The sequence below is a fragment of the Eublepharis macularius genome, chromosome 2 (assembly GCF_028583425.1).
Source record: "Eublepharis macularius isolate TG4126 chromosome 2, MPM_Emac_v1.0, whole genome shotgun sequence".
Taxonomy (NCBI): domain Eukaryota; kingdom Metazoa; phylum Chordata; class Lepidosauria; order Squamata; family Eublepharidae; genus Eublepharis; species Eublepharis macularius.
The window spans coordinates 73,014,076-73,040,250 of record NC_072791.1 but is presented as its reverse complement, the minus strand read 5'-3'; the positions used below and the strand labels follow the sequence as shown (position 1 = coordinate 73,040,250).

The 26,175-nt window shown below is 41.5% G+C and overlaps 1 protein-coding gene across 8 annotated transcripts in view; it reads right to left on the bottom strand.

Moving 5' to 3' along the window:
* Positions 1-8,954: 8,954 nt before the first annotated feature.
* SLC8A3 (solute carrier family 8 member A3) overlaps positions 8,955-26,175 on the bottom strand; it is a 208,752-nt gene continuing 191,531 nt past the window's right edge. For 3 of the 8 annotated variants that reach the window (XM_054972596.1, XM_054972594.1, XM_054972599.1), the window contains 4 exons: positions 19,098-19,222; positions 16,965-17,064; positions 12,387-12,662; positions 8,955-9,360 (listed from right to left, as the gene is read on the bottom strand). In XM_054972596.1, the coding sequence (XP_054828571.1) occupies positions 8,984-9,360; positions 12,387-12,662; positions 16,965-17,064; positions 19,098-19,222 (878 nt within the window). In that variant the 3' untranslated portion in view covers positions 8,955-8,983. Of the gene's footprint in view, positions 9,361-12,386; positions 12,663-16,964; positions 17,065-19,097; positions 19,223-25,745; positions 25,773-26,175 lie in introns of all 8 variants that reach the window. The other 5 variants (XM_054972600.1, XM_054972597.1, XM_054972595.1 and 2 more) reach the window with 4 other exon arrangements.

Sequence of the window (26,175 nt, the reverse complement as noted above, 5' to 3'; positions counted from 1 at the left end):
CCATTTTGGGCCCATTGGGGGAGTGCTCTTCCGTATGTCAGCAGCCCATTCCAGGTCGATCCGGACCATTTCAGGCCCGTTTTGGCTCAATTTGGGCCCAAAATGGCCCAGATGAGGCCCTAAATGGCCAGCTTCAGGCCACTGTCAGACATAGGAGTGCTCTCTCATGTGGCAGCAGCATGTTCCAGGCTAATCTGGACCATTTTGGGCCCATTTTGGCCCAAATTGGGGTTGAAAAGGGCCTGGATCCGGCCACTGCCGGGCAAGGGAGTAGTCCCCTGTGGCAGAGCGTCCTGTTCCGTGCCAATTCTGGACCAATCAGGGCTGAATTTAGCCTTATCCATGCCAAATCGGACCCCCCCCCCCATGGAGCACAGGAGCGCTCCCAGGGTGGCCATGGCCTGCGTGATGACATCACTTTCCGGAAGTAACATTGTCATGCAGTTCTGGGAGCATGTGCATGCATGTATTGAGAGGCACACCACCTCCTCCCAGGAGTTTCCCCAGGTGAGAGTTCCCCCACCTCTTTCCCCAGAAAAAAGCCCTGCCTCCAACCAAGTTAAACTAATGTTTCCAAAGCCAATAGGTGGGGACGAGTCTCCCCCTGTGAGGACCTGATTGGCAAAGAGACAGTGCCATTGCCCAGGTATTGCCAGGAAAAAGTGTATTCATATGCATTACATACATTCCCCCTTGGCAACAGAATTAAGGGCTCTCTTCCCTTGGTATCACATTGGCGAATGTTGTTAACGAATGCTGCCATTCCACCCAGTGCCTGCCACTGTTGCCACTGTGCAGTAAGAACCAAAATGAAACACAAACTTTTTGGTGGGAGGGTGCAGTTATAACTTGGTTTCCTAGATCTGGTTTACCGTTCTGGAAGCCACTTTAATGAAATGAAACGGAATTTTGAGTGTGTTTCCAGCTTGATTGGGTTTTTGTGCACACCCCTACGGCTTTTATGGTTGGCACTCTGTTCCCAAATGGCATATATGTGCATGGCACTTATTTCTTGGACTGTCCCCCTTGCAAGTCAGGTCCAAACACATGCACTTGTAGATAAACCTTTATTAAGGGATCACGATCCGGTGTATACTGGGGTTCCAGTCTGAGCAGTGTTTTGTACATAAGCAGAGAGGAATTAACAAGAGACAGAAAAATAGTACAAATTCAAATCCTTTTATTGGAAAAACACAGAAAAATAACGTGAGGAGAGAATACCAAATGCAGTGTGTGTGCACACAGAGGGAGAATCAAAACCTATTACTAAGTTAAGGTACCTGAGTTCTAGACATGGATTGCTAAAAGGAGAAAAAAGGGAGAAAGAAATCATATGACCTTGATCCTGGCTAGACTCAAGGTCCATGAGAGTCCAGGAAAAGAAGACAAATGACAAACAGCAACACTTTGTATTGGGTGATCCCAATGGGCGATTGGGGTGCAGAGGGTGAAAAAGGGAAGGCAATGCAAAGACTGAGGCTAATGTCTCTGTGAAGGGTCCTGTTCAGTGTCACAGGGGTAGTAGGTGGGATGAGCTTGTTAGTAAAATCTCTGGGAAACTGGGGATACTTTTAGGCACTGAGCATCTGCTATTAGGATGCTTCAGTTCTTCTGAACTGAGACTGGATTGTGGATAAAAGTTTCAATTTGATCAGGCAGTCTGGAATTGCTACATGGGGAGAACACTGGAGGGAAAATTGTAAGTACTGAAGTGACAATTTGGCATGATCCGTCTGGAGGACAAAAGACCACGTGTGCCTGATGGCTGTGTCCAGGGTTGATGATGCATTTTTGATGAGGATGAATACTGGAGTGGATCCTTCTGTGCATTAGGACCATTAGCAGTTCTAATCAATGAGATACTGCTGGAATCTTATGGGGGGGGAGGTGTTGATAGGATTGCCTTCAAGTAGACCTTTTTTGCATAATGGACTGTTCACATGTGGGAGTGTCTGAGGCTGCTGGAATTTTATTGGAAACCTGGCTTTACTTGCTAGGCATGTACTTAAAGCCTCAGGAGAGACCAAAGTTAAGAAACAAATACACACAGCCTTCTGGGTGGTTACTGAGTTGTGGGGGGAGGTCTTCCCCGGTAAATTTCTGCTCCTCTAGATGCTCTGGTTGACCTCTAGAATATGACGGAGGCAATTGACATGATAATTCCAATCATTCTCTCTCAGGTCTAAGAGCCTGGACAGCCCCCTGGGTTTCCTGAGGGGCTGTGGATGATGAAAAGACAAGGGAGATCTGAGATTGCCCTTGAAGACTAGGAAGTTATAATTGGTACAGAATGCTGTGGCCAGAATGCTGGCTGGAGTGCATTGTAGGGACCATATCATTCCATCTACACTGGCTCACAATTTGTTTTCAGGCCCAGTTCGAGATGCTGCTATTGACCTTTAAAGCCCTATCCAGTTTGGGACCAGCATCCCTTAAGAACCATCTTCTCCCATATGAATCTACCCATTCACGCTGGCCACCTTCAGGCCCTGCTTTGGCCATCAGGCCATCATCTGAGGGCCTTGTCAGTTGTGGTGCTGAAACTTTGGAACTGCCTCCTCAGGGAGATTTATCTATCTCCTTCTATCATCGTCTTCTGCACATGGATGAAGACTTTTTTGTTTTGTTTGGCATTTCCCCACTAACTGCTATCGTTCCCCCTCCCTGGTTTATATGTTATTTTATACGTTTTATTGAATTCTTTATTTTATATATACTTTAAATGCTGTTTTAATGTCTCAAATGTTTTAATGTTGAGATTTTTTTAACTCTTTATTTTTGAATTGTTTTTGTTTTTGTAACAGAATTAAAAACAACATTCCACAGTGAGCTAACAATACTTTTCTAAATACAACATATAGTCCAATCAGGTTAAACATAAATAATGAACAATAAATATATTACAGGTATGTAGTTAAGGCAGTTTGTTAGATACTGAAGGGGTCTAATGGATAAGGTTTACATGGATGTATCTCATGAGCAATCAATGTTGAGGTGTTTTAATGTGTTGATGTTTGCTGCCTTGGAGGTCCCTATTTAGGTAGAAAGTCAGAATAGAAATGTTTTCTTTCAATAAATAAAGAAAATACTACTTAAGTTCTGAAGTCTTTGAGGTCTTGATCCATGTGTTTCTCCTTCAGATGGGTAACTATGAAAGACAGGACCTTTTCTGTTATGGCACCTCATTCATAGAATGCCTTTCCAGTGACGCTCCACCTAGCAGCAAATTTGCTAACTTTTCAGTTTTTATAAACTGTTGGCTTTCCCCCAACATTTTGGGGGAGGTGCTAATAAATATTGGTTCTGAATATTTTTACTTTTCTATATTCTGCTGTGTCCTGCCATTTTTCTTAGCTAAGGGTGGTATGTTCCATTGAGCCTCCTGCATCAGCAGAATGTATCTTCTTGACCAATGGAACAGCTCTCCTCTCCCAAAGCTGACTGAAGTTATAGGACAAGCCATCTCAAGTTTTATTGAACTGTGTAGTAATACAGACAGAAAACAAACAATGAAGCCTTGTTGGTTGTATTATGAGTTTTAAAGGAAAGAATGGTTTCACCTCCTAAAATATTTCATGGAGGTCTGCAGTCAGGTCATTTCACACAACAGAACAGGCAAACTGACCTCAATTATTCAATAGTTTCTGTATGTTTTATTAAAAAGTTACCCTCTCGCACTTTCAGGTGTCAACATCCTGTTTGCAGACTTCCGTATAACTACTTGCTGGCCAATTCTTTATGTTCTTATTGGCTAAGAAGCAGCCTTCCCAGCCAATCCAAATTGCAGTTTCTGATTCTCTGGGATGTCTTAAACAAGCCCTATGTGTTTTGATTGCTTGCTGGAGGTGTGTGTTTGGGTTAAGCACTATTTAAGAGGTGAGGAACTGAGGTGAACAATATTTGAGGGTCCTTTTCTCTGCAAAGTTGATGCACTAGTTTTTCTTATGGATGTCCAAGTGTTCTGGGCCTAAGGAAGACAATTCCCAGGTAAACGTGTGAGAGGACTTTGCTTGTAGAGATGAGACAATGCCAGAGAGGTCATAGCTCAGTGGTATAGCATCTGTTTCTATGCAGAAAGTCCCAGTTAAAATTGCTGACCTCTCCAACTAAATTGTTTAGGTTGTAAGTGATCTGAAAGACCTCTGCCTAAGACTCTGGCCTGCTACTACAAGAGAAGATAATACTAACTTAGTACAAGGCAGCTTCTTGTGGCAATTTATTTCTTTTTTATTGCTTATGTTGTCACAGTTTTTGTTGACTGCAGTTTAGTAGATTCTTTTTTTTATGCTGTTGATAATGCAATTTGTATATGACTGACACAAATAATATTGAAAAATTCATACATTTTTACAGGAAAATTTGGCATGAGGAAATGAAAATAGGGATGCTGTGAACTTTGTAGGAATCATGTTAAACATGAGGTCTTTGACAGCCATGATCACTAATGAACCAAGCTTCAGAACTGTTTGCAGCTCTGCAGTAGCTGTGGGGGTGAAGTTTCATTTTTTTGCCTTGTAGAAACTTTTGCATCTGTGCAGTAGGTGAAATCAGTTCTACCACAGAGTCTTGGATGTGTGTGTTTGTGGTGGGTGAGGATGTTTATCCTGTTTATGCAAAAGTGTGCATATAAATGAAGTAAAATAGATAGCCTGTTTGTACTGGGAGCTGTCCCTGCTCGTGGCCTGCCAGGTGCACTCTTAGGTTCAGAACTGGAGACACGGGCAGATGTATACTAGGATCTCCCCAGCCTTGTTCTAAGCTTAATACAGTTTGGTGTGTGTGTGTTTTAGAATTAATAGGTATGGATGAGTTTAAACCCCCTATATCCTGAAGAAGAAATGTAATAGGTGTGGTTTGTAAAGCAAGTGTGCAACAGAAAGAGGGGAACATTTTTTGTCAAGGGATTGCAAGCTCAACCTGTTTCTTCTTCTTCCAGCAAAATATCATCAAGGGGAAAGGTAAAGATAAGGATGAAAGAAATGGAAGAAAAGCTTGTATACATTTCTAGAAATGAAGAAAGCTGTACTCCATCAAAAAGGCAACACAGATTTTAATTGGCTTCTCTTGTATTTAATGACTTAAAAATAAAACGAAGAGACACTCCACTGACATCGTTGGCCCAGAACCTTTTCTTCTCAGTGCGTGTTAAAGGCAGCAAAACCACCATGATGCAGGCAACTGCATACAGTCCACCCTTCCCCAACAAGGAGATCTTAAGAAATAAGCAGACAAAAATACTGTGATGCTGAATGAGCAAACTTGATCCGTGTTTCTCTTGTACCCAGGGTTGGTATCTGAACTAGGAAGCCAGGCTAGTCAAGTAAGAACTCACTTAATACTTGTCACCTATTTGATTTAAATCGCAAGCTTAGTGCTTTTTAAAAAGGCTTCTTAAGGGAATTTTCTGGAGTTAAGAAAGGAATCCAAGAAACTTGAGAGTCAAAATAAGTGAGGCGACAGCTTCCACTGGATAGAATGCATGGCTTTGGTGTTATTCAGCACTTTGCCACAGACCAAAATGAGATTCTCACAGATTACTCTTGCTCATTCTAAGCCAACCTCACAGTATTGTTGTGAGGATAAAATGATATCTCATTTGCATGGTCCTGACCTCTTTTGGGAAAGATGGGATACTAAGGTGACAAATAAACTGAAGTATACATACATATGAACATTATTCAGGTGACAAAGGTCATTTGTACAAAAGCATTTGCACATCAAATGGTTAACTAACAGGCATGAAACACAATGGTGGTAACTTGGTGAAATTCTGATTTTTGAAATCCAAAAGAGCTGATAATTTGATATCTGGCTTCTTATTTAATCAACTGTGGTGTTGTTCAGGACTTACTTTAGGACAGGCACCAAAGTATTTATTTAATCTGCTTCCTAGCCCCATTTTTTCCCTAAATGTAGGTAATGATAAAATATAAACTGGAGAAAAAATAGTAGGTGAAATGGCATGATACTTAAAACTCCTACTGGTGATGGAATGGCTGTACTGTTGTTTCCATGGGAAGGAAACTTTTTTCTGATTTGGGGCACAATCCACTAACATGTTCCAATGCATTTCAATGGGGATTCTGCAGGAGATCTTCCCAGTAGATTGTACCCTCGGTCTCATTCACATCACTAGGGGAATTACCCACTTGCTGTGCAGCTTCAGAACACTAACGAAAGCCATTAAATGTTTGCTCTCTACTAGTTTCCAGAGATATGAACTCTTCCCCTATTTCTCTCTCCTAGTTCTTCTGGTGTGAGAGAACCAAGTATTCTCAGCTCCTGCTTTCATTTCTTAATGTACACACACACACATACATATATCTATATCTATATATGATAAGGACCTATAAGTGGAGCGTGGCATATATGAAACTTCTGTATGGCTTTGTATGAAAATAAATAATTTTTTTCAGTTAAAGTTAATTTTCATTCATTGTCCTACATTTCTTAGATCATTTTTTTATCTTCATGTCCATGTTCAATGATGCATTCTTTTTGGCCACTGCAGGTTTTTCATCACTCTTTCACATTCATGCTCCACATGCACTGCACACACTCAGCCACATTTCCATACATGCACACTTCCTACATTACCTTTAATGATTCACCCTTATAAAACAATACAGAATACAGATAACACTCACTTTCCTTATATACTTGCCTTGAAGCCCTCTGCGCCTCTTTAATAAGGTTGGCATTTATGAAGAAGACATTCCTGTACAGCACCTAAGTATTTTTGGACAGAAAAAATGTCTTCCACTTAAAAAATAAAGCATAAACCTGTCTACTCTCGCACTTAAGAAATATGTATATATAATATGTGAGTATAGATATAAGTACAGCTTTTATTTGGTACCAAACCCAAACTTCAATTTGCAGCTGTTGCTATAATTCATTTATATATTTTTTCATTTTAATTTTTTTTCTTTAAAAAAGTGATCAATGGAAGTGAAAAGGGTACTTTTCTTAGAATGTTCATCATGTGGTGCAAAAACGGGGGCTGTTAAGACTATACCTCTCACCTGAACTGAGACTGCAAAGTGCTGGTCCTTTGAAAGATGGGGGTGAAAAGAACATGATGGTAGATAGACGTAAGGCAGGCTAGTTGAAAGGAAAACATCACATGAGCTGGAAAAATATTCTCAGTGCTTTCTTTAGAAAAAAAGAAACCCCAAATACCCAAGGGTGCTGCTGCTGCTGCTGGATTTGCTTAGTATAGAAGACACCAGTGCCTTGTAGTCACCAGGCATCCATGAGATCATACCCTGCCTCACAAGAGAGATGGAAGTCATCTGGCCATATTACCAAATGACATCCCAGATGCTTCATATGCAAATTTAACTCCAAGGTGATGATGGGAAGCTGCATCCAAACTACAAAGCCTCCCAGTGGCTGAGGCGCCAGGCCTCTGAGTCACAGGGAGGACTGTCTGTCACAAATGGGTTGTTAAAAGAGCCACAGGTGTGTCCCTTATGCAGTCCGGCATCCCAAGTCAAAAAGTATCACCAGAAACCTTTCTTGCTTCTCCAGTGTTCTTAAAAACAGGGTCAATCCAGGAAGATAATGCTTAGAAGACTTTGAGTGCCACCTTAACTCCTCAAAGTTTTCTCATATGCACCAAAAATGTGGTAACAGCAAATTATTTACATGAATTCATTGCCACTTAAAAAAGGAACAGTTCTCTTTTTTCTCATAAATGGAACAGACAGCCTACCATGATTAAAAAAGAAACTTGTGCTGGTTTTTCCTGGCTCCTGTTTCCTACACTGCAGCTCCCCCTCCCTTTTGTGTTGGTTTATTTACCTTTTATAAATGACTATCTTTTTTTGTTTTGTTTTCTGCAGTGACAAAAGCTTTAAGTAAGTTCATTACACAAAGAGAATTGCCATATTCAAAATATACAAGTTACATACAATATTGTTAGAGGTCTTTTTTTTCTGTTTTCTTCTTTTTTAAAATTTTGGTAGCCCAGGCAGGTGATCAGATTGCTACATGCTCCAGCCATCAACTGTATTTTTCCTGCAGAGGTGTGTGTGTGTGTTGTCTTTGTGTTTAAAACACAACAGTCTCACACTGTGACTCTAAAAATAAGTGACAAAAGCAAATCTCTTGATTAACATTTATGCAATGTAGAAAAATGTAACATTTTCATTCCCAGCACTGATTCTGGCTTGAGATTTGGATGGACTGATCATTTCTCAGCCTCTTTCTGATTGCTAAAAGGGAAAATAGATCATGTTAGGGCCAAACCAGATGAGAACGGAAAGATTAATGTATAGTGGCTGCTTCGAAGATATGGGAAAGGCTGCTGGGGAAAGGTGCTTAACCCTTTCCTCTCATACTTCTTGCATGCCTGAAAATGCCTCTCCAACACAGTAATTTACTTTGGGTGGGGGGGACAAGTGCAAGTACTTAGATCTATCTTCCCCCCTGGACAGAGTAAACCAAACCCTGGAAGAAGAGTTGCAAGTTGTAGAGGAAGCATGAGAGGAAAAGAGTCACTTAATCTTCAAAGCAGCTGACTGGACCTGGTAGTTAGCTTTTAATAAATCAAGAAAATTCTATATACAGATCTTCTGCATCTTATCTGTTTTGGCTCTAAGAATCATACTCTCAAATATACAAAAAATTGTTTGTTTTCCTTCTGAATAATGACATTTAATAAGGCCAAGGAAGGAACAAAGTTGAGATCAACAGCAACTGAAACAAATAGGAACTTTGAACGTTGCTGAAGTTTTGGATTTGACTAGATAGGAACTGTGGCTGGGATGATGTTGTTGATTTCATTTTAATTATTTTAAACTTTGTTTTTGTGATAGTTTTGCCCTTCTTAAAGTCCAGTTGTCCTACCATCTGGGCAGCTGTGGAATCTTGACTGATAGCTGTCATTCCTTGTTTGACAACACTTTTAGGTCTGGTGTCTAATGAGGTAACGGAGGAGGGGAGCCCTCCCTTCCAACTTGATCATCTTCTTCTGAGCTTAAAATCCTTTGATGTAGCAATAGGCTTCCAGGGTGGCAAACAAAATGTACAGTAGCCACAAGCTCACAAAGAGCAAAGTCGTGGCAAGTCTGCACCCTTTGGGGCCTCCTAGTTCCCCTCCAAGGTGAGGCCGTCTTCGGTACAGCAGGATGCTGATGCAGACGAAAGCAAAGATAGTGAACAGCGTTACAGAGAAGGCGAGAGTGCCTGCGGACACGTGGAACTCCTGTCCCTTGGAAGCCCAGTAGATGGCGGCCACTGACCACGCCAGTCCAATGCCCAAGAAGACGTTGACAGCATTACTGCCTGTGACATTGCCAATGGAAGCATCTGCATACATATCTTGGACGGCGGCTGCTTTGCTAGCAAAAGTGTCTGAAAGGGAGAGGAGAAACTAGGACATGGATAACAAAGAAACAGGGATCCAGACAGCAATGCTTACTTGGGGGAAAGAGAAAATCCTTTGCAAAGGGAAGATGGGGATATCTTGTTGTGATGCAAGGGAAAGGGCCATCAATTTAGTCCTAGTTCTTGTCTGGGTTATAACTCTGCAGATGTCATGGGGACCCACAGGACTGAATCCTTTGCCATACAAAAAGATGTTTTGACCACACTGAAAATCACCATGTCAGGGAGAAGGGTAGGCCAGAATTCTTCTTCCTGACAGCTAATTTTCTATACGGGAGAAAAATTTTTATATAAAGGGTTATTCATGGGAGCCTCCACCTTCAGACATAAAAGCAGCTGTGCTGCATCAGACCAGTGGTATACCTAGTCAAGAATCCCATTTCCCACCATGGCCACACAGATGCTCTTGAAAGGACCACCAACAGGGGCCTAGAGGACAAAGCTTCCCTGTGTGGTTGTCCCAGGCAGCACTGGTATTCACAGGGCTCTGAATACTGCCTTTGAACATAGAGGTTCCATTACTCATCACAACTAATTCCATTGGTGGATCTATTTTCCAAGAACTGGTCTAATCATTTTTTAAAACCAACTAAACTACATCCTGTGACAGTAAATCCATTAAGTTACTCTTTGAGTGAAGAAGTACTTGTGTTTCAACTTGTTCTACTGGGTGCCCGAGTTCTAGTATTGTGGGAGAGGAAGAAAAAGTTCTCTCTAATCACTCTCCACCAAATACATCACTTTATAACCCTCTTGTCTCTCATTGGTTGTTTTTTCTCTAAGCAGACTCAAACTCCTTTCTTCATAGGGAATGTTTGATCATTTTGGTTGTCCCTTTCTGCTTTTTCTAGCACTTCGGTATACTTTTTGAGATAGGGCAACCGGACAATACTCAATATTCCAAATGTGTTGGCACTAGGGTTGCCAGGTTCCCTTAACCTCCCAGTGGGGGTTGTAACCTGGCAGCTAAGCATGATGACATCACTTCCAAGAGTAACATCATCACATTCATGGGGGGGCGGGGTTGTTCGCTGCACACTGGTCCAGGAGGCTTCTTGCTCTGGGCCCATTCCCTGTGGCTTTTTCCTCCCACCAGCCAAGTGAGTGGCAGCGGAGGGCAGAGGCTGGGAGCCAGGAATCCCATGCCCCCATTGTGGGACTGGCAGCTATAGTCGGCACCAGAGTATCAAGAGCAAGAGCATTATGAGACCAGCCATTTTTTAGAAAATTCTTTTCCTAGTAATTCCTAGCACTGAATTTGCCTTTTTCAGTGCTGCCAGAAGTGGTACAGGTTTGCCATCTTAGTGAGATCTCTAGAGTAGTTCCAAGGGCAATTCAAGTGACCACTTGAAGAACTACTTGTCAAGTGATCAGCCTATCACTTACTTTCCATTACTGGATATGGTGTAAACCTTGATAAGAAATTCCTATGATCAGTTAATTCAAACCCCATGCTATCATGAGAAAGTTGTGTTAATCTTGTGACAAACTTGACTATGTCACTGATTCTCATGCAGTGGCTTGAGAGCTCTTTGACATGCCACCTGTGGCTCTTCTGAGCAGCTCACCAGTGTGGCACCTGCCCTAATCAGGCAAGGCCCTTACAGGATGGAGATTTTGGTTGGCAGATAGTTTCCAGAGGAATAGCTGCTGCTGGAGGAATGGGTAAACTGTGAGCCTCCCTGAGGTGCAAGCCTCATGCAAGAAATGGAAGTAAAAGTGGCTCTTTTGGCTGGATGTAACTGCAATGTGGCTTTCCCCAAGGTACAAAGTGAGAACCATTGGACTATGTGAATTGCCTCTAAGGGGGGAAACTGTGTGTGGTTCTGCACGTGGTTCCAGTATCACTTAATCCTGCCCTTTCTTGCTGCTTCTTCAAAGCTGATTTTCCCCCATTTTGGAAAAGGGTCTAATAAATTATTTAAATAAATAAATGGTATTTCTAGAGGAAATGATGCATGCAACTGCAACCTTTAGTTTTGTAATTCATATGGCAACTAATGGGCAGAAAGCAAAATAACTCCCCGATTAAAGCTGATACAGCTCCTTAAAGACAGCATTTTCAGTACAGCTCCATGCACAGAATGCAGAGTTTTCCTGCATTCCTCTATATTCAATCATTCCTTTCTGACCCGCCCCAGGGTCAATCCTAGGGTTGTAGGACTTGTGCAAAAGAAAAGCCACACAGTTGGTAGGTGGTGGTGGGATGAGGCAGGACAAGAGCATTAAATCATCCCTCCATCCTCTTCTGCAAGTGCAGCTCTGCTGCATCCCCTTGTATGTATTTCTTCAGTCTAGCCCATGGGACTGCATGGCTGCTTCTCTGTAAAGATCCCAGGAATGATCATTGTGTAGTCAGAAGGGGCTGCAGGAATGGAGAGGAATGCAGGAAAACTCTGTGAGCCTTCTGTTCACGGATGGGTGGAAACATGCCAGTTCCCAGAAATGCTTACTATGTACATCCTGAAAAGAAATCAGAACATTTGGGACAGATTTTTGAGAGACCCTGCAGACTTTCACATGTGGGTGGGGTGAACTGTACACTCAGGTGTCATGTACAGAACTCTCTGTTTGAAAGATACAGCATATAATGAACACTCTACATACCCACGTGACAAATTGGCCTTTTTTGTCATCCTTGTAGATACACCCAAAAGTGTGGTGGTGGAGAGTGCCACCAAGTCAGAGCTGGTGGGTGGCAAGAGACTAACAGAGGTGGTTTGCCATTGCCTTCCTCTGCAACCATGGCCTTCATTGGAGGTCTCTCATCCAATTACTAACCAAAGCTGACCCTGCTTAGCCTCTGAGATTTGATGAGATCAGGCTCACCTGGGCTATCCAGGTCAGGGCACACCCAGAAGTAGCAGCTTAAATATTTTTTGGCAGCATAGATAAATAAGGGGGGGGGGCTGAATATCTAAATGCAAGCGTTGAACAGTAAGATTATGAATGGCAAAATAATATAGAGCAAATTTCCCCATAAGCCTCCTCACCTGGAACTGAAGTACCAAAGGCCACAAAGACAACAGCCGTCACTGAGTCCTTAAGGCCAATAGTGCAGCCAAAATGAGAAGCTAGGTCTCCAATGATGGCGGTGAGCATGCCAATAATCAAGATGGACACAATAAAGCAAGCCCAGCCATTGCAGTATTCAGTGGGCGGGACACAGGCAAAGAGCACCTTCCAGAAGACAGTCAGGAAGTGCATGACATAGTCGAAGCAAGAGGGCAGACGCTCCTCACCAGACTCATCTTCATCTTCATCTCCTGCTGCAGAAAATAGAAAACAAGAAATACAAGATCAGTGGACTTTGTGGAAATCCTGAGATTTCTACCAGTACTATATTTAGTGCATTGCAACCACAGAAGTCACAGAATCTCAAGATACCAGAATATCTCATTAAGTATAGGGATCGTATTTAGTTTTTGTATCTGAAAGGGATGGAATGAGTGTGTTTGGAAAGAAAGGCTCAAGCCAAGCCATAATAACAAATGCATCACAGACTTTTGGAGGTATTCTCAGAGGGAATGTGGGCAGGCAACGCTGGTTACAGTTTCATGTGACGGAATGAGCCATAAGAGCCTGGTTCTTGGTGACAGCTGTAGCTGACTTGACTATGAAGTGCCTACTGTCTGCTGCCCAAGGGATAAAGAGAAATGAACAGTTCTGCTTATCACAGTTTTTGCTTTTGAACTTACCAGCTGGACAAAGAGGCCATGAAAGGATACTAACTAATCTTTTCTTCTTTTGTAGTTGATAATTTTCGACTAACAGAATGACCAGAGGCATATACATGCATTCAGCAGGACAGCAACAGTCCCTCAGCATGACTGGAAGGCACACAATAAAGCCACCTAAGCAGGTCTGGTCTGCTCAGCACCTGCAGCAGAGACCACCTGGTCATTCTAGAGATAAGAACCATGATAGAAGAAAGGCAGGGTACACATGTACTAAATAAATAAAATAATTTCCTACAGCAAACATATATTTTGAACTCTGGCACCACAATCAGACTCAACAAGAAGTACTATATCCAGGTTACAAACTCTGCAAATCAGGAATAATTAGAACTGTGTCTTCTTTACTGATCTCCATCTAGTTTCTGGATAGTAGATATACAGTTCCAGGAAGTACCCAAACTTCTATACGTGGCCGTTGACTCTTGTTCCTCCTCAACATTTGCCTTCCTTCTTTGTAGATCTGATTTGCCTCTGCATGATTCAAAGGTGGCGAATGATGATATGATATTGCCATGAATTACTAGATAATTCCTAATATCCATAACATTCAGATATAGATGACCTTTAGAACTACACTCTGCTGTGTACTTAGGGACAGCCACTAGATAGACTCCCCCCAAAACTGACCACAGGAAAAAATTATTTCCACCTAAAGGGCTTCTTTGGGGCTGAAGAATAAATATTGCTTTTAGCTTCACTCTAGTTTTCTCTGGTTCTTTAGGGTTCTGGCAGTGCAGCAGGGGACAGCAGTTAAAAATGACAATGGGGTCCCCCATGTCCTGCAACAGTATCAAGCTATTTGAAAGTGAGTTAGTAACAAGAAAGTCATCTGGTAACATTCTTAACTTTGTTTTTGTAAGAATACCCAGAGGATATGGCCATCTGTATTACCATAGCAACAGTTTCACAAAGAAAGTGAAGGCCAGCCATGCATTCTTATTCACCCTTTCTCTGAAGAAGAGTGGGCAAACATTGGAAATGGAAGGGCACTGTAAACAATCAGTTTCCTGCATAATGGGATTGTTAAACCATTGCAGACATTCATAGATAGATGCTGGGGCTGATGCTAACTGAGCTAAGGAGAAAGATTTTGTACTGCAATTACAGTGTAATACTCCTGGCTTTGTTCTTTAAAGTTAGCAACATGGTGTCATTATGAAAATGTGTGTGCGTGCGTGAGAGAGAGAGAGGGGGGGAATGTTTGGAGTGAGACAGAACATTGCAAGTGTTTTTATATAAGTACTTAAATATACCATATGGATTTGAGAGTTCTTGATTTTGACTTGATCTACTTTTAGTTTGTCAAAGAAGAATATATCCTGTGTTCAGAATATCCCAATTGTGCCTACTACTCTGTAATTCTCGAATATCTGAATGGGCTATCCACAGATCAACTGTTAAAGACAGAACTGTCAAATCCTCACCCTCTAACACAATGTTTCTCAATGAAGTCAGATCACACAGTTGCCAATCATCAGCTAAAGAAATCATGTTATGTTCATGCACATGTGAGCACCCAGAGTTTCTGTCAAGTACCCTTTCTGGCAGCTATGAACATACTTCCTCTGGCTGTCCTTCTGAAATTCTTCAGTACATGCAATAGCTACATCTAGAGGATTTGAATCCAATGAAGACATTTCCTACTTTAATAGTTTGGATTTCATGGTGGGAACGTAGCTGAAGCAAGGAATCAGACCTCTTTAATCAAATAAAGGCATTTATCTCACTCTCTCCTTTCCTAGTATCATATAAGACAGCAAATGTGACTATGTCATGATGGACGAGTTTCCTCTGGAATGCTGCTCTGCCCTTACATCAACACTAGCAGTTGGCTGCTCCACATGTACTCAACATGAACAATAGCCTCACTACCGAGACCTGCTGAAGCTCTGAGAAGAAACTGTTCAAGAATCTGGACTTCTGGACAAAGCCTGCTAGTGTTCCATAAAGGAAGAAAGAACATGCTAGCAAAGGGACTGGGGAGATGAACTGGTAAGCTAATCTTAAACAGGTCTACTTGGAAGCAAATCCAAATTGATTTCAGTGCTGTGTTTTGGCTTACAGCTAGGGAATAATCCCAGCAGCAGTGTTCAACTTGGAAAGGGAGAGAGAGGTGTTGACATGCACAATGCCCCAAGCAAAGTTCTACCACTGCAGTTCTCTAGTGTAACTAGTATGGCTAGGGGATCTTCTGAAAGACTGAAGTTATGACTTTAGACTCTCCTCCCAGAAAGAAGAGCCAGTGGCATGTCTGTGTTTCCTGCACTCTTCCCTGCCCTCTGACCATCTCTCACATCTCACTTGCTAGTCTGTTGCAAACTCATGAATAACAAGGCATCTGTATGGCGCACACACTTGCATGCAGCACAAGCAATTCATAGCTGGCCATGGCTATAGGCATGTTGGAAACCAACCCCTTCTCTAGGAGGAATGTGAGGTAGCCAGGCCAAGGTGCATCGTGAACTGAGTTGCAACTGACTGCAGGCCTTTGCAAGAGAAGCTGCTGCTGACATTTTAATCATGCTTTCTTTTATATTCAGTTAGACAAAATGCTCTTGCAATTCTAAAAAAGAGGTGCCTAATCCTCACTGAAATTCCCAGCCACAAAGGTCATTTTTTAAAAAGATGCCTAACAGTTAAGATTTCCATAGGCACACATGGCAATTAGCTGCCCAAGTTTAGCTGAAAACAGCAAGAAATTAACTATTCTAATAATTCAATCCTGATTCCCGACTCCTCTATTAAATGAATAAACATTAAAGCTGGGTAGAGTATTAAATAATCCCCTAAAATGTTAATCAAGTGGGGGAGGAGAACCAATTTTAACTGGCAAGGGCCAAATTTAATCATTGGGAGCTGAGAATTAAAGAAACACTTGTAACTTTTGGGGCTATTTTGGTTCTAGTGTGTTACTGTATTAATAAATGAAAAACAACATAAACTTTCTTCTAACAATGTCTGGTAGGCAACAGTGACCTTGATAGATAAACCATGGGTCAGACTCAGCATAAGAAAATGTCATGTGCCTATGGGCCTTTGCTTATTATACCATAAGGTATCTCATGCTTTCTTCAGTATCTAAAAAAGGCACTTTTATCAAGGTTTGTAATAAATATACATTTATTAAAATGCAATTCATGAGTTGGTTCAAAGGAGATGATCAAACAGCTAAACATTCTTTAAAGATTTATTCACCATTCAATGGCTTGGATCCACCAGAATGTATCTGTTAAAAGGATTTATGCCTCTGGAGTGCTACTTTCTCAGCACACCATTCCCCTGCAGATCAAAATGAACAGTGGGGGCGGGGGGCATTTTTGCCACAGCAGAAGTGGGAAATAAGGAAGTTGTACTCAGTGAGCATAAATCCTCCTGTCTGTGGAAACACACCAATAGACTCAGCCCACTGTGGGGATGAAAAAAAAGAGAACAAAATATTGTATTTATTTAATTTCATTTCTACCCCACCTTGCTCCACAATGGGGGCCCAAAGCCGCTTATGTTGCTATCTCCTTCTGCATTTAATTCTCGCAACAATTTGGTGATGAAGGTTAGGGAGGCTGAGGGTGTTTGACCAGCCCAAGGTCACTCAGCAAGTTTCCACAGCAGAGTAGAGGGGATTTAAACTTGGGTCTCCCAGACACTACATCACACTACCTAACTACTAATCTCAAACAGAATGAAACACAAAATCCTAGGTCAATCGGCAAAGTTTAGCCACTCTGAGAGATCTGGGAAAGCCGAACAATGGCTGGTTCCAGCACTAGTGATTAATATTTTTCTCTTGGTGATGGCTGCCTGGGTTGAATCCCGTCATTAGCCCCATCTCACCTGCACTGACAGTAATGGCTTCCATGAACTGGTCCCGCCAGGAATGTGTCCCTACAACCAAGGCCAGGTTTGTCTTCTTGATCAGCTTGTCCACCGTACTCTGTCAATGACAGAAATACATAGTAACCTGCGTGTGAGAAAACCCTCTAAATTGACCATACAGAACTTCTTGACTGTGTATACCCCAAGCTCATAATGATAGTCAAGAAACAAAAAGATCAAACAACAAATGCATCAGCCAAACAAACTTTATAACAAATAAACTACTGGTCTGCTTTGCATAAAGTCACATCAGATTTTGGCAGTTGCAGACCACCTTGTCAATTAGCAGTGCCAGCTTCTTGCCTTCAACTCATTGATTTATATAGATCTTTTCCCTTCTTACTCAAAGGCTTTTTGTGTTTCAGAAATCTGTCCTTCAGCTGTGCCATTTCTTGTAATTTTCCAGCAGAGTTTCCTCATGGGCTCTTCATTTTCCATTGATAAATAGGCTAGTTGACCCAGGAGCCAGAGTGATGCTTTGCATGGGTGTTGGCAGCACTGGGTTTGAATAGGCTTGTTGCTCATATCAAAGCAAAAAGGCTTTCTGAAAGGAAAAAGGCTAGACTGAACTAAGCCTGGCTTTAAACTTTTGTGTGCTCATTATATACAGCATCCATGAACTGCAGAAGCTTGCTTGCTCCTTTACTTGCCTGGATACCCACTATTAACATTACTGTGGCACCATAGACATTGCCACAGGGCAGAAGAGATGATGGTCTCCAGGGCCTATCAATTTCCCTTGATGATGACAATCAGCAACTAGCAGCCCTTGAGTGAAATCTGGCCCCACCCTTCTGTTGCCAGATGAGAAATGAAATAGATGTATTCAACAGTGACTGGAGTAGAGGGACAATGACAGCCACACCTTGGAGTATTTGTCTGTATAGAACTTTGGCCTGCTATTCTTTCGGGAGATCAGTTTTAGCTCCCTGAGAAAAGTAGCTGCCTAAGGCGCCTGTAACCAGCTTTAAGGCCCACCTGCTAAAATGGGCAGTAAGGAAAATGAAACACGCAATAATTTCTTTACATATATTAGAATATCTACAGTTATAATCTCATAGACTGAGGCTGCAGAAATGCTAAAACATGGCATTTATTATCTGCTCTTCAATCTTGTGAATGGCAATATAATTCTGAACCTCTTTGGTGATCCATATGGTTTCTGCTCAGGTTTAGTTGCCTGGTGTTTCTTTATGAGCTCATTTTCAATGCTAAGTCAATAGAAAATTAGACATTTGCATACACCCAAATAAATTAATGGTTACAGTTTTCCCCCAACTGTACATGATTGTACAGTGTTTGAGTGCAACCAGATGAAGCTGAACCACCTCAAGAAGGTCTCTGGGGAGGCTGCATATAAATAAATAAATAAATAAAATTCGCTCTCAAACAATATATTTTGGACTCAGGATTGGCTGACTTGTGTTTTGAGACATAACATACCAGGAGAGGATTCTAGGTCTCTCTAGGGCTACCCAACTCTATGACATGGTAGATAATCTACTGTTCATTCAGATTGCAATTTATATACCACGACTTGATAAAATCCTGGTTAGCTGTGATAACTGAATGCTGTTATTATTTCAGCTAACCAGGTGTTGCTGGTCATGTCCACAACAGGCTTTAAACTAGGATTTGTAGCTGGTTTACAAACTATAGTTTATATTGATCATGATTTGTTATGACCGCTGAAGTCACAAGGCCATTCACAGGGCCCTGGCTACAGAGATGGCAGTACAAAGAGGACACACTGCTCACTGGGATATGGGAAAAGCGGCAAGAGGTATGCAAATTAGAGTTTGCATAGTATGTATCTGGTAAACTTACCAGAATTTGTTGCTCAAACTGTATTTAAACAAACCACAGCTTATCATGATATCTGAATGCAGCCTCTCTCCTCACAGCATTTTTGTTCTAATCTTTCCTTCTTTTATCTGACTTACCTTCCATAAGCTACATTTCTCCTTTTTATCCCTACAGTGGCTTTCCCTTTCATGTGATGTTTTTTTCTTTCTCCCTTTGAACTTTATTCTTTCCCTCCCCTTCTGGTGAGTCTCTTCCCTGTAGCTCCTTCTCATGCATAGCACTGACCTTGAATTCATAGGACTCTTCAATGATGACCTCCAGTTTGGGATGCTCGCCCAGTATTGGCTTTCCCATTTCTGCAATCCGCTTGGCTTCCTCCTCTTCCATTGTCAGCTTCCTTTCTGCCACTTCTGTGGGAAGAGCACCAACATGTAAAGATTGTCCTCCACATGTCTGATGTAGGGCAGAGGATACTGGACCAAAGAGCTGGGTTGGGCAGGCAGGGATTTGCACACCAGCAGCTTCCTTTATAAACCCAACACAACAAGCCTCATGAAAGCAAGCGAAGGATGGATTACTTTAAATGGCAGGTGTTAATGCTGAAAAGGTGGAGAGAACTAAAAACTGGTGCCACCTATGTCTTGTAGTCAGATATTGGGTAAAACATGCACGTGGCTTTAGCCAATCAGTTGTTCTGTCTTGAAAAGATTATTTCTTAGAATTGCTGTGTAAAGAGAGAGAAATGACATCTAAAGGAAAAGCCTCTGGGGAGGTTATGGGCTTCGAAATCTGATTGAAAATAGTATAAGTGATTGTTTACTGTTTTTAAAAACGTTTTCAAAAATGTTCTATTCGTCTTTTTTCAATCATTTTTCTACATTTGAGTTTTTCTTAGGGAACAATCCATCCCAAAGTTAGGCGCATTTAAATCCACTGAAGAAGCAGACTTGCATGTGTACTGGATTGTGACCTCAGTGATTTGAACATGGTATTTTATTTTTGAGGGTGTTTGAGCTGAGACGTGGCTAGCATATTTTGTAGATAGATGAACTCCATTTCATGTGTTGTGACATTATCATGTTTGACGTTTCCCTGCCAGCAGCAGCCAATGATGTGGCACGAAGGCAGGGAAACATGCAACATGAAGATGTCACAACAAAGGCTCAGTGATCCTACATTTAACAGGAGAGAGGAAATGAATTTGACAGACTCTCTTCACATCAGCAGCCCAATGTTGCGTGCAACATGCAGCACCCCCCTGCTCAGAAGATCATCTTGTAAGCTGATAATACACTTGCAGAAAAGTCAAAAGCGTGAAAGGATTTATTTGTGTGGAATGGCCCTTCAATTTTTAATATCACCCCAGATCTTTTGTTAGTAGAAATGAAGAATTTATTTGAAAACAAGCCAAGATTTCAGAAAGAAAATACAAACATTCAATATAGCATTGACATAGTGCTGTTCATGCCATTTGGAGTGGGGGGAATCAATGCTCCAGTTATTTCTTTCTCTAATTAAGAATCCTTTTCAGAAAAGCTCCATGTTTGTACATATTTTCTGCATTTGCACTGAAAAAGAGATTTTCCTTTTTGGTGAGGAAATGCCTTTTGGGACTCTGTTCATAGTTCTCTCACTTCTTTATGCTAAAAGATGTATATAAAGCTTGCTCAATGATGTATTTGCCTGTACAAACACATCTTTTGTCTTAACTCATTCACATTGTAGCTTTTCTAGGCAACTGCAAACATTTAAAAAATGTGCAGGGAAATGCAAGTTAGGGGATTTCATGCTTTGGGAGGAAAGAGGGGAGGGAAATGTCCTTAAAGTGAAAGGAGTGAAAAGTCATGCCTGAGCTTTCAGGATATGGAAGAATAACAAGTCAAGATAAAAGAATGCATCAGAGGCACCAGTACCCAAGACTAGACTCAACTATGGATCTGTCTATAGTTGATACAACAAGGAATTTCAATTTTGAAAAACAGCTAGCAAACTCGGAGACTAAGGGCAGTATTTGATTGCAGAATTTTAAGAGTTCTTTATTTCCCACTGACCATTTTGGTGACTCTTTGAAAAGATCAAAATTGGCATGGAAATGTCCTGGGCCTTCCATGATATAGGGGACATCATCAGTGTATAATGGTCCCAGAAACCTCTGTATATATTTCACCCTTCCGGTATAGATTGAATCCTTCCCAGCCTCACCCCGGGTCATCCAAAGGGAAGTGCACAATCCATGCTGGGAGGAATGCCACAGACATGTATGCACCTATACTCCTTTATGAACACAACAATGTCATCGACTATGCAAAAGGTCTAAAGATTTACATCCATTCTCTTGGTGTGGATCATCTCCACATCTCACTCCTTCTTCCCAGTGGGTCTTGTCTCCATGCACCCTGTGCCCATCTCAGTAAAAATGGGATCTTGTCCATCAACCCATCCCTTATGGAAAGCCGTGCAGAGGAAAGGAGAGTATTTTGACAGAGAAAGCATGATCCACACCAAAAGCAGTGCAAAATGTATGGAACTCCTGTCCCTGCCCATAGAGACCAGTTTTTCCACTTCAAATAACTGCTTGCCATATTCTCACGAACATTTTCTTTCCCCTTCTACTATTTCACTAAAGTAAAACATACAGTCTAGCACATCTGAAACTCTCTGCTGATGCTAGAAGTATTAGAAACATAATCTATGCTGCACCATCAATATACAGAAGGGCCTCCTTCCCTTGTGGAGCATATGAAATACATTTTAATAGGGAGCTAATAGAGAAGGGACACACAAGAGTTGCAAGGGTAACTAGGGATGAATGAGAGCAAAAAATGTTTGCACAATCTTGTATTATGTATACTGTGAACAGCAAACTTTCAGAATTTGTCTTTGCCAGCCATGACATTTTGCTGTTAGGATAGTCTTCCAATAGACTGTGTCCTTGTCCATGGTGCTGATGATGATTACTAATTGAAACAATGGAAAAGCAGATCAAAACTAAGGCCTAAATCAAGCAAACATTCCTCATGTGGGCATCTTGTGACAAAGCTGTAGAAGTTGCTATTTCCAAGAGATGTCTCTCATGGCAAACAGTCTCATGAACAACAACAACAACAGCAACAACATTTGATTTATATACCACCCTTCAGGACAACTTAATGCCCATTCAGAGTGGTTTACAAAGTATGTTATTATTATCCTCATGACAATCACCCTGTGAGGTGGGTGGGGCTGAGAGAGCTCATAGAAGCTGTGACTGGCCCAAGGTCACCCAGCTGGCTTCAAGTGGAGGAGTGGGGAATCAAACCCAGTTCTCCAGATTAGAGTCTTGCATTTTCACCAAACCACTACACTACTTTGGTGAAAGTCAGAATTGCAACTTGTTGCATTGTGGGAAATGCTTTGAAGTTTCTATTGAGCAAGTATGGTGGTTGGGATTATAAAATACAGTGGACTAGCTAGCCTCTGCACCAAAAAAGGACTCATCATATAAAAATACTCTTGAACAAACTACCAGCAACTCAATTGTTCCAGCTGGGAAAGCTTGTCCCACCAACTTTCCAGGGACTATTTAAAGGCTTGTTTGCCCTTTGGGGTTTAGCTCCTCCTGTATCCTTTACACAAAAACAGCAAACTGGCTATAACTGAAAGCATTCTCTCTCTTGATGATAATATTGCTTCAAGCAGTTACAAAGCTTGTCATAAAGCACTGTACTGGAACATGCAGTAAGGCACACTGGAATATTTGACAGAGAAAATCATTGTTTCATTCTTCTTAGCTGAACCTTGACCATTCAGTCTGAGCTGCCACACAAAGCAAAGATAATGTAGAAGACAAGATTCTCTAGTATGCTTTTAAGGATTTCTGTAGGTTTTCTGAAGAGTGCAGGTCGTTCTGTACGTATGAAATAGTTCACATGGTGGAGTTTATAAATCCTGCATGGATTCCAGTGGGCCTTGTAATCTTCTCCAGAAATTATTGAGGCTAAAAGTTCTGCATAGATTCCATACATCATTAAAACTTTCCCCTCAACTCAAAAGGGCCACCAGACTGCAAAGCCAGCTCAGTTTACAAAACATACATGGATTCCTGTGCCAGGAGACACCATATTAATCTATCACTCCAACAGAAACAAATCCATCCACCTTTCAAAGTCCATAATGTCTTTAAGTATCACAGCCAAACTCCCATGTCATGTAAGCTCTCACAGAGTAGCACTCCAGGAAGGGGAAATCATTTTCCAGCTGCTCTACATAAATAAGAAATTTCTTCACAAAAGAACGAATGCAGAGAAACTGGCAGCGGCTATAAATGTTACAGTTATAATACTATAATGCTTTCCTTTGTGTCAGGTGGAGTCAGTGTGAAAAAACAGATGCGTCTTCAGTAAACTACATCCCTTAGCCATCCTGTGCCATCAAGACACAGAAACAAGAATTTCATCTAAGAAACTTCAAGGCAGAGAGAAAGCCAAACAGAGGTCCTGAATGAAGGGATTTCATATTGACTTCTGTTCATTCCTCAGATTTCAGATATGGAAGTAATTCTACTATAACCTGGATCATCATAACTGAGGCAATGGGGTAGGAACAATTTGTTTGGCTTCATTATGCTTGGATCTGAAAGCCAGCACTCCCATGATAGCTGTTATGTAGATGCCACTAGATTACTTTCAAATGCGGTCCCAGAGGTCTGTTGCAGCAAAAATATGCAGGAGTCTTATGGCACATTTAATACTAACACAATTTTATTTACCATAAGCTTTCATGGACTACAGCCCACTTCTTCAGATGCATGACTGGATCTTCACTATGCATTATTTTATGGAGAGATATGAATAAAGTTAACAGGGTCAAGGGGCCATGAAATGCAGGAAGTACAAAGGGAAAAGAAATTACATAAAATTTAAATCTTATCAATAAATAACAATTGCGACATTATAATCAAAGAGGCTGACAAAGGACTATCTTCAACTATCTATCTATCAACTATCTTCAGTCCCACAAAGGAGTATAAGAAAGAATTTTTAAAAAATAGTGAAGGAGTTACCTATATATATATGTGAGCTAATCTATAAGGACATAAACCAGGAACCTCAACCACTATTTGAGGTATTGGCATTGGTAAGGGTATATGGACATGTGGACTTTTTTTCTTCAAATCCTATGCCATAAACATAATCAGTTATTTACATGATGCTACAGATGTCCTGAGGAAATGAAAATATATTGACAGTCACTCAGAGAATGCCATTTTGGCCTCTGTGGATGCTGAGGCTCTATAAACCAACACTCCCCACACTAAGGGTCTCCCACCTTTTTGAGCCTGTGGGTATATTTGGAATTCTGACAGTGTGGTGGGAGCAGCAACAAAATGGCTGCCACAAAACAGCTGCTGCCAGAGATGGAGCCAGCCACAAAATGGCTGCTACAGCTTACCTTCAGTCACACAGTGAAGTTCTTTCTGCTGTGGAAGCAGTTTCTGCCAAAGCAATGTTTTTAAAAATCTGCACAGCCAATCAATACTCCAATGGCCAATCAGAAGCTATGCTTCCTAAAAGCCCCCATCTGGCCTCAACCACTTTCTAAAAACACTTGGAAGGCATCAGGCAAGGTGTAAGTAGGCACAATTGTGCTCTCAGGCACCTCTGCCCTACACTGTCAGACTGCAGAAACATTATCTCTAATAATATCACAGAACATATTACTACCCATAATTACTTCAGATTTTGAAAAAGCTTATACTTGCAGGTTAATGGCACAGATCCATGATATGCCATATTCATGGCTAACTTGGAACATACATTCTCAGCTCCTATCCAATAACATTTCTTCTGCAGTTATGATCTATGACATTTTTGTTACCTGGATATGTAGAAAGGAAGTTTTAAAGATATTATATTGGCCTTTAACAACCTTAACCTGAGCCTGGACCAGTCTAAACAACAAATCAATTTTCTGGACACCATTGTGAAACTGTAATGGGCACACAAGTGCCTCCTTATTCCAAACCCTCATCCATATCAACATGATTCCAACTACCAGCTTGAGCACACCACACAATCCACTGCCTGCAGCCAAACAGGATGCTACAATTGCATTTGCTCCAGTTCCTTGGACAAGGAACTCACACCTGAATGATTTACAAATGACATCATTGGAATTCTTGGAAACACATTGACAAAGCCAGATTGGTACCCACAAATAACTTCCTACAATACAGACACAAAGAGATAACAGAACTCCACTGTTGTAACCCAGAGCTTCCAAGTCAAATCAGTCTAAAATATCACCAGTGTTCTACAGCCCATCCTACATAACTATACTTTTCTCTCACGGGCCTTGGGTGGTATTGTTTTCCTTGCTTACATACAGCCCTCTAATCTAAAACATCCCACCAGCAACAATGGCCTACCTAGGCTCTGCAAGAAAGACGATGCTAACTTTGTTCCTCTATACAATTGGGCAATAATTGGATGGGTTGTGAATCAGCACTCTGCTAGTTGGACTTCCATGACTGCCATGAACTCAGCAGATGGCCTTGGGTAAGCCACTCCTCTCAACCCAGTTCCTCAGCTGTATTTTTATTTATTTATTTATTAAATTTGATTTTTTTAGCCTACTCTCCTCGCGAACAGGCTCAGAGTGGTGTACAATAAAATGCTTAATACACATTGAAACATTTAGAATACATTTAAAAATCAAAATCACAATACACATGCTGACAACATCTCAGATGGCGGCCCCCTCCAATTTCCCCAATCTATATATATAAAGACAAGTGTCCTCATCAATGCCCAGCCCAAACCCCTGGACCTAGAAACGTGAAATTTGGGGGAAATGTTCCTTTTGTGATGTAGAGGTTCACTAAGAAGGGATTTTAAGAAATTCGCCCCCCTAAGGGGGTAAAAAGGGGTAAAATGTGTTTTCCCATAGGGATACAGCTTCCTTGTGTGGCTCCTCCTCCTCCTACCAACTGCTAACTCAGCCACTCTTCCCTGAGGTTATTTGCATATGTGGCCTGATTGGTCATCATCCCAACATGCTAAACAGTATGCAGGATACATGCAGTGCCTCAGGACACATTCAATGACTCCCAGTCATTGAATGTGTCTTGAGGTAAAGATACACCTCCCAGTCTTCCCCTCTAGGGTCGCCAATCTCCCTGTGGGGCCTGGCTTTCCTGTGTGGCTGGCAGGCTGATGGGTCAGCTGTGGAACTCTGGGTTCTGAGGTAAAAATCAGGTAAAGGAAACTGCAGACAGTTGAAGAAAGACAGTACAAGACTCCTGAAAAGGGATTTTATATAAAAGTCAGTAAGGCAACTGAGCTTTTAAATGTTCATGGGGAGATGGTACACAACCTTTCTAGGG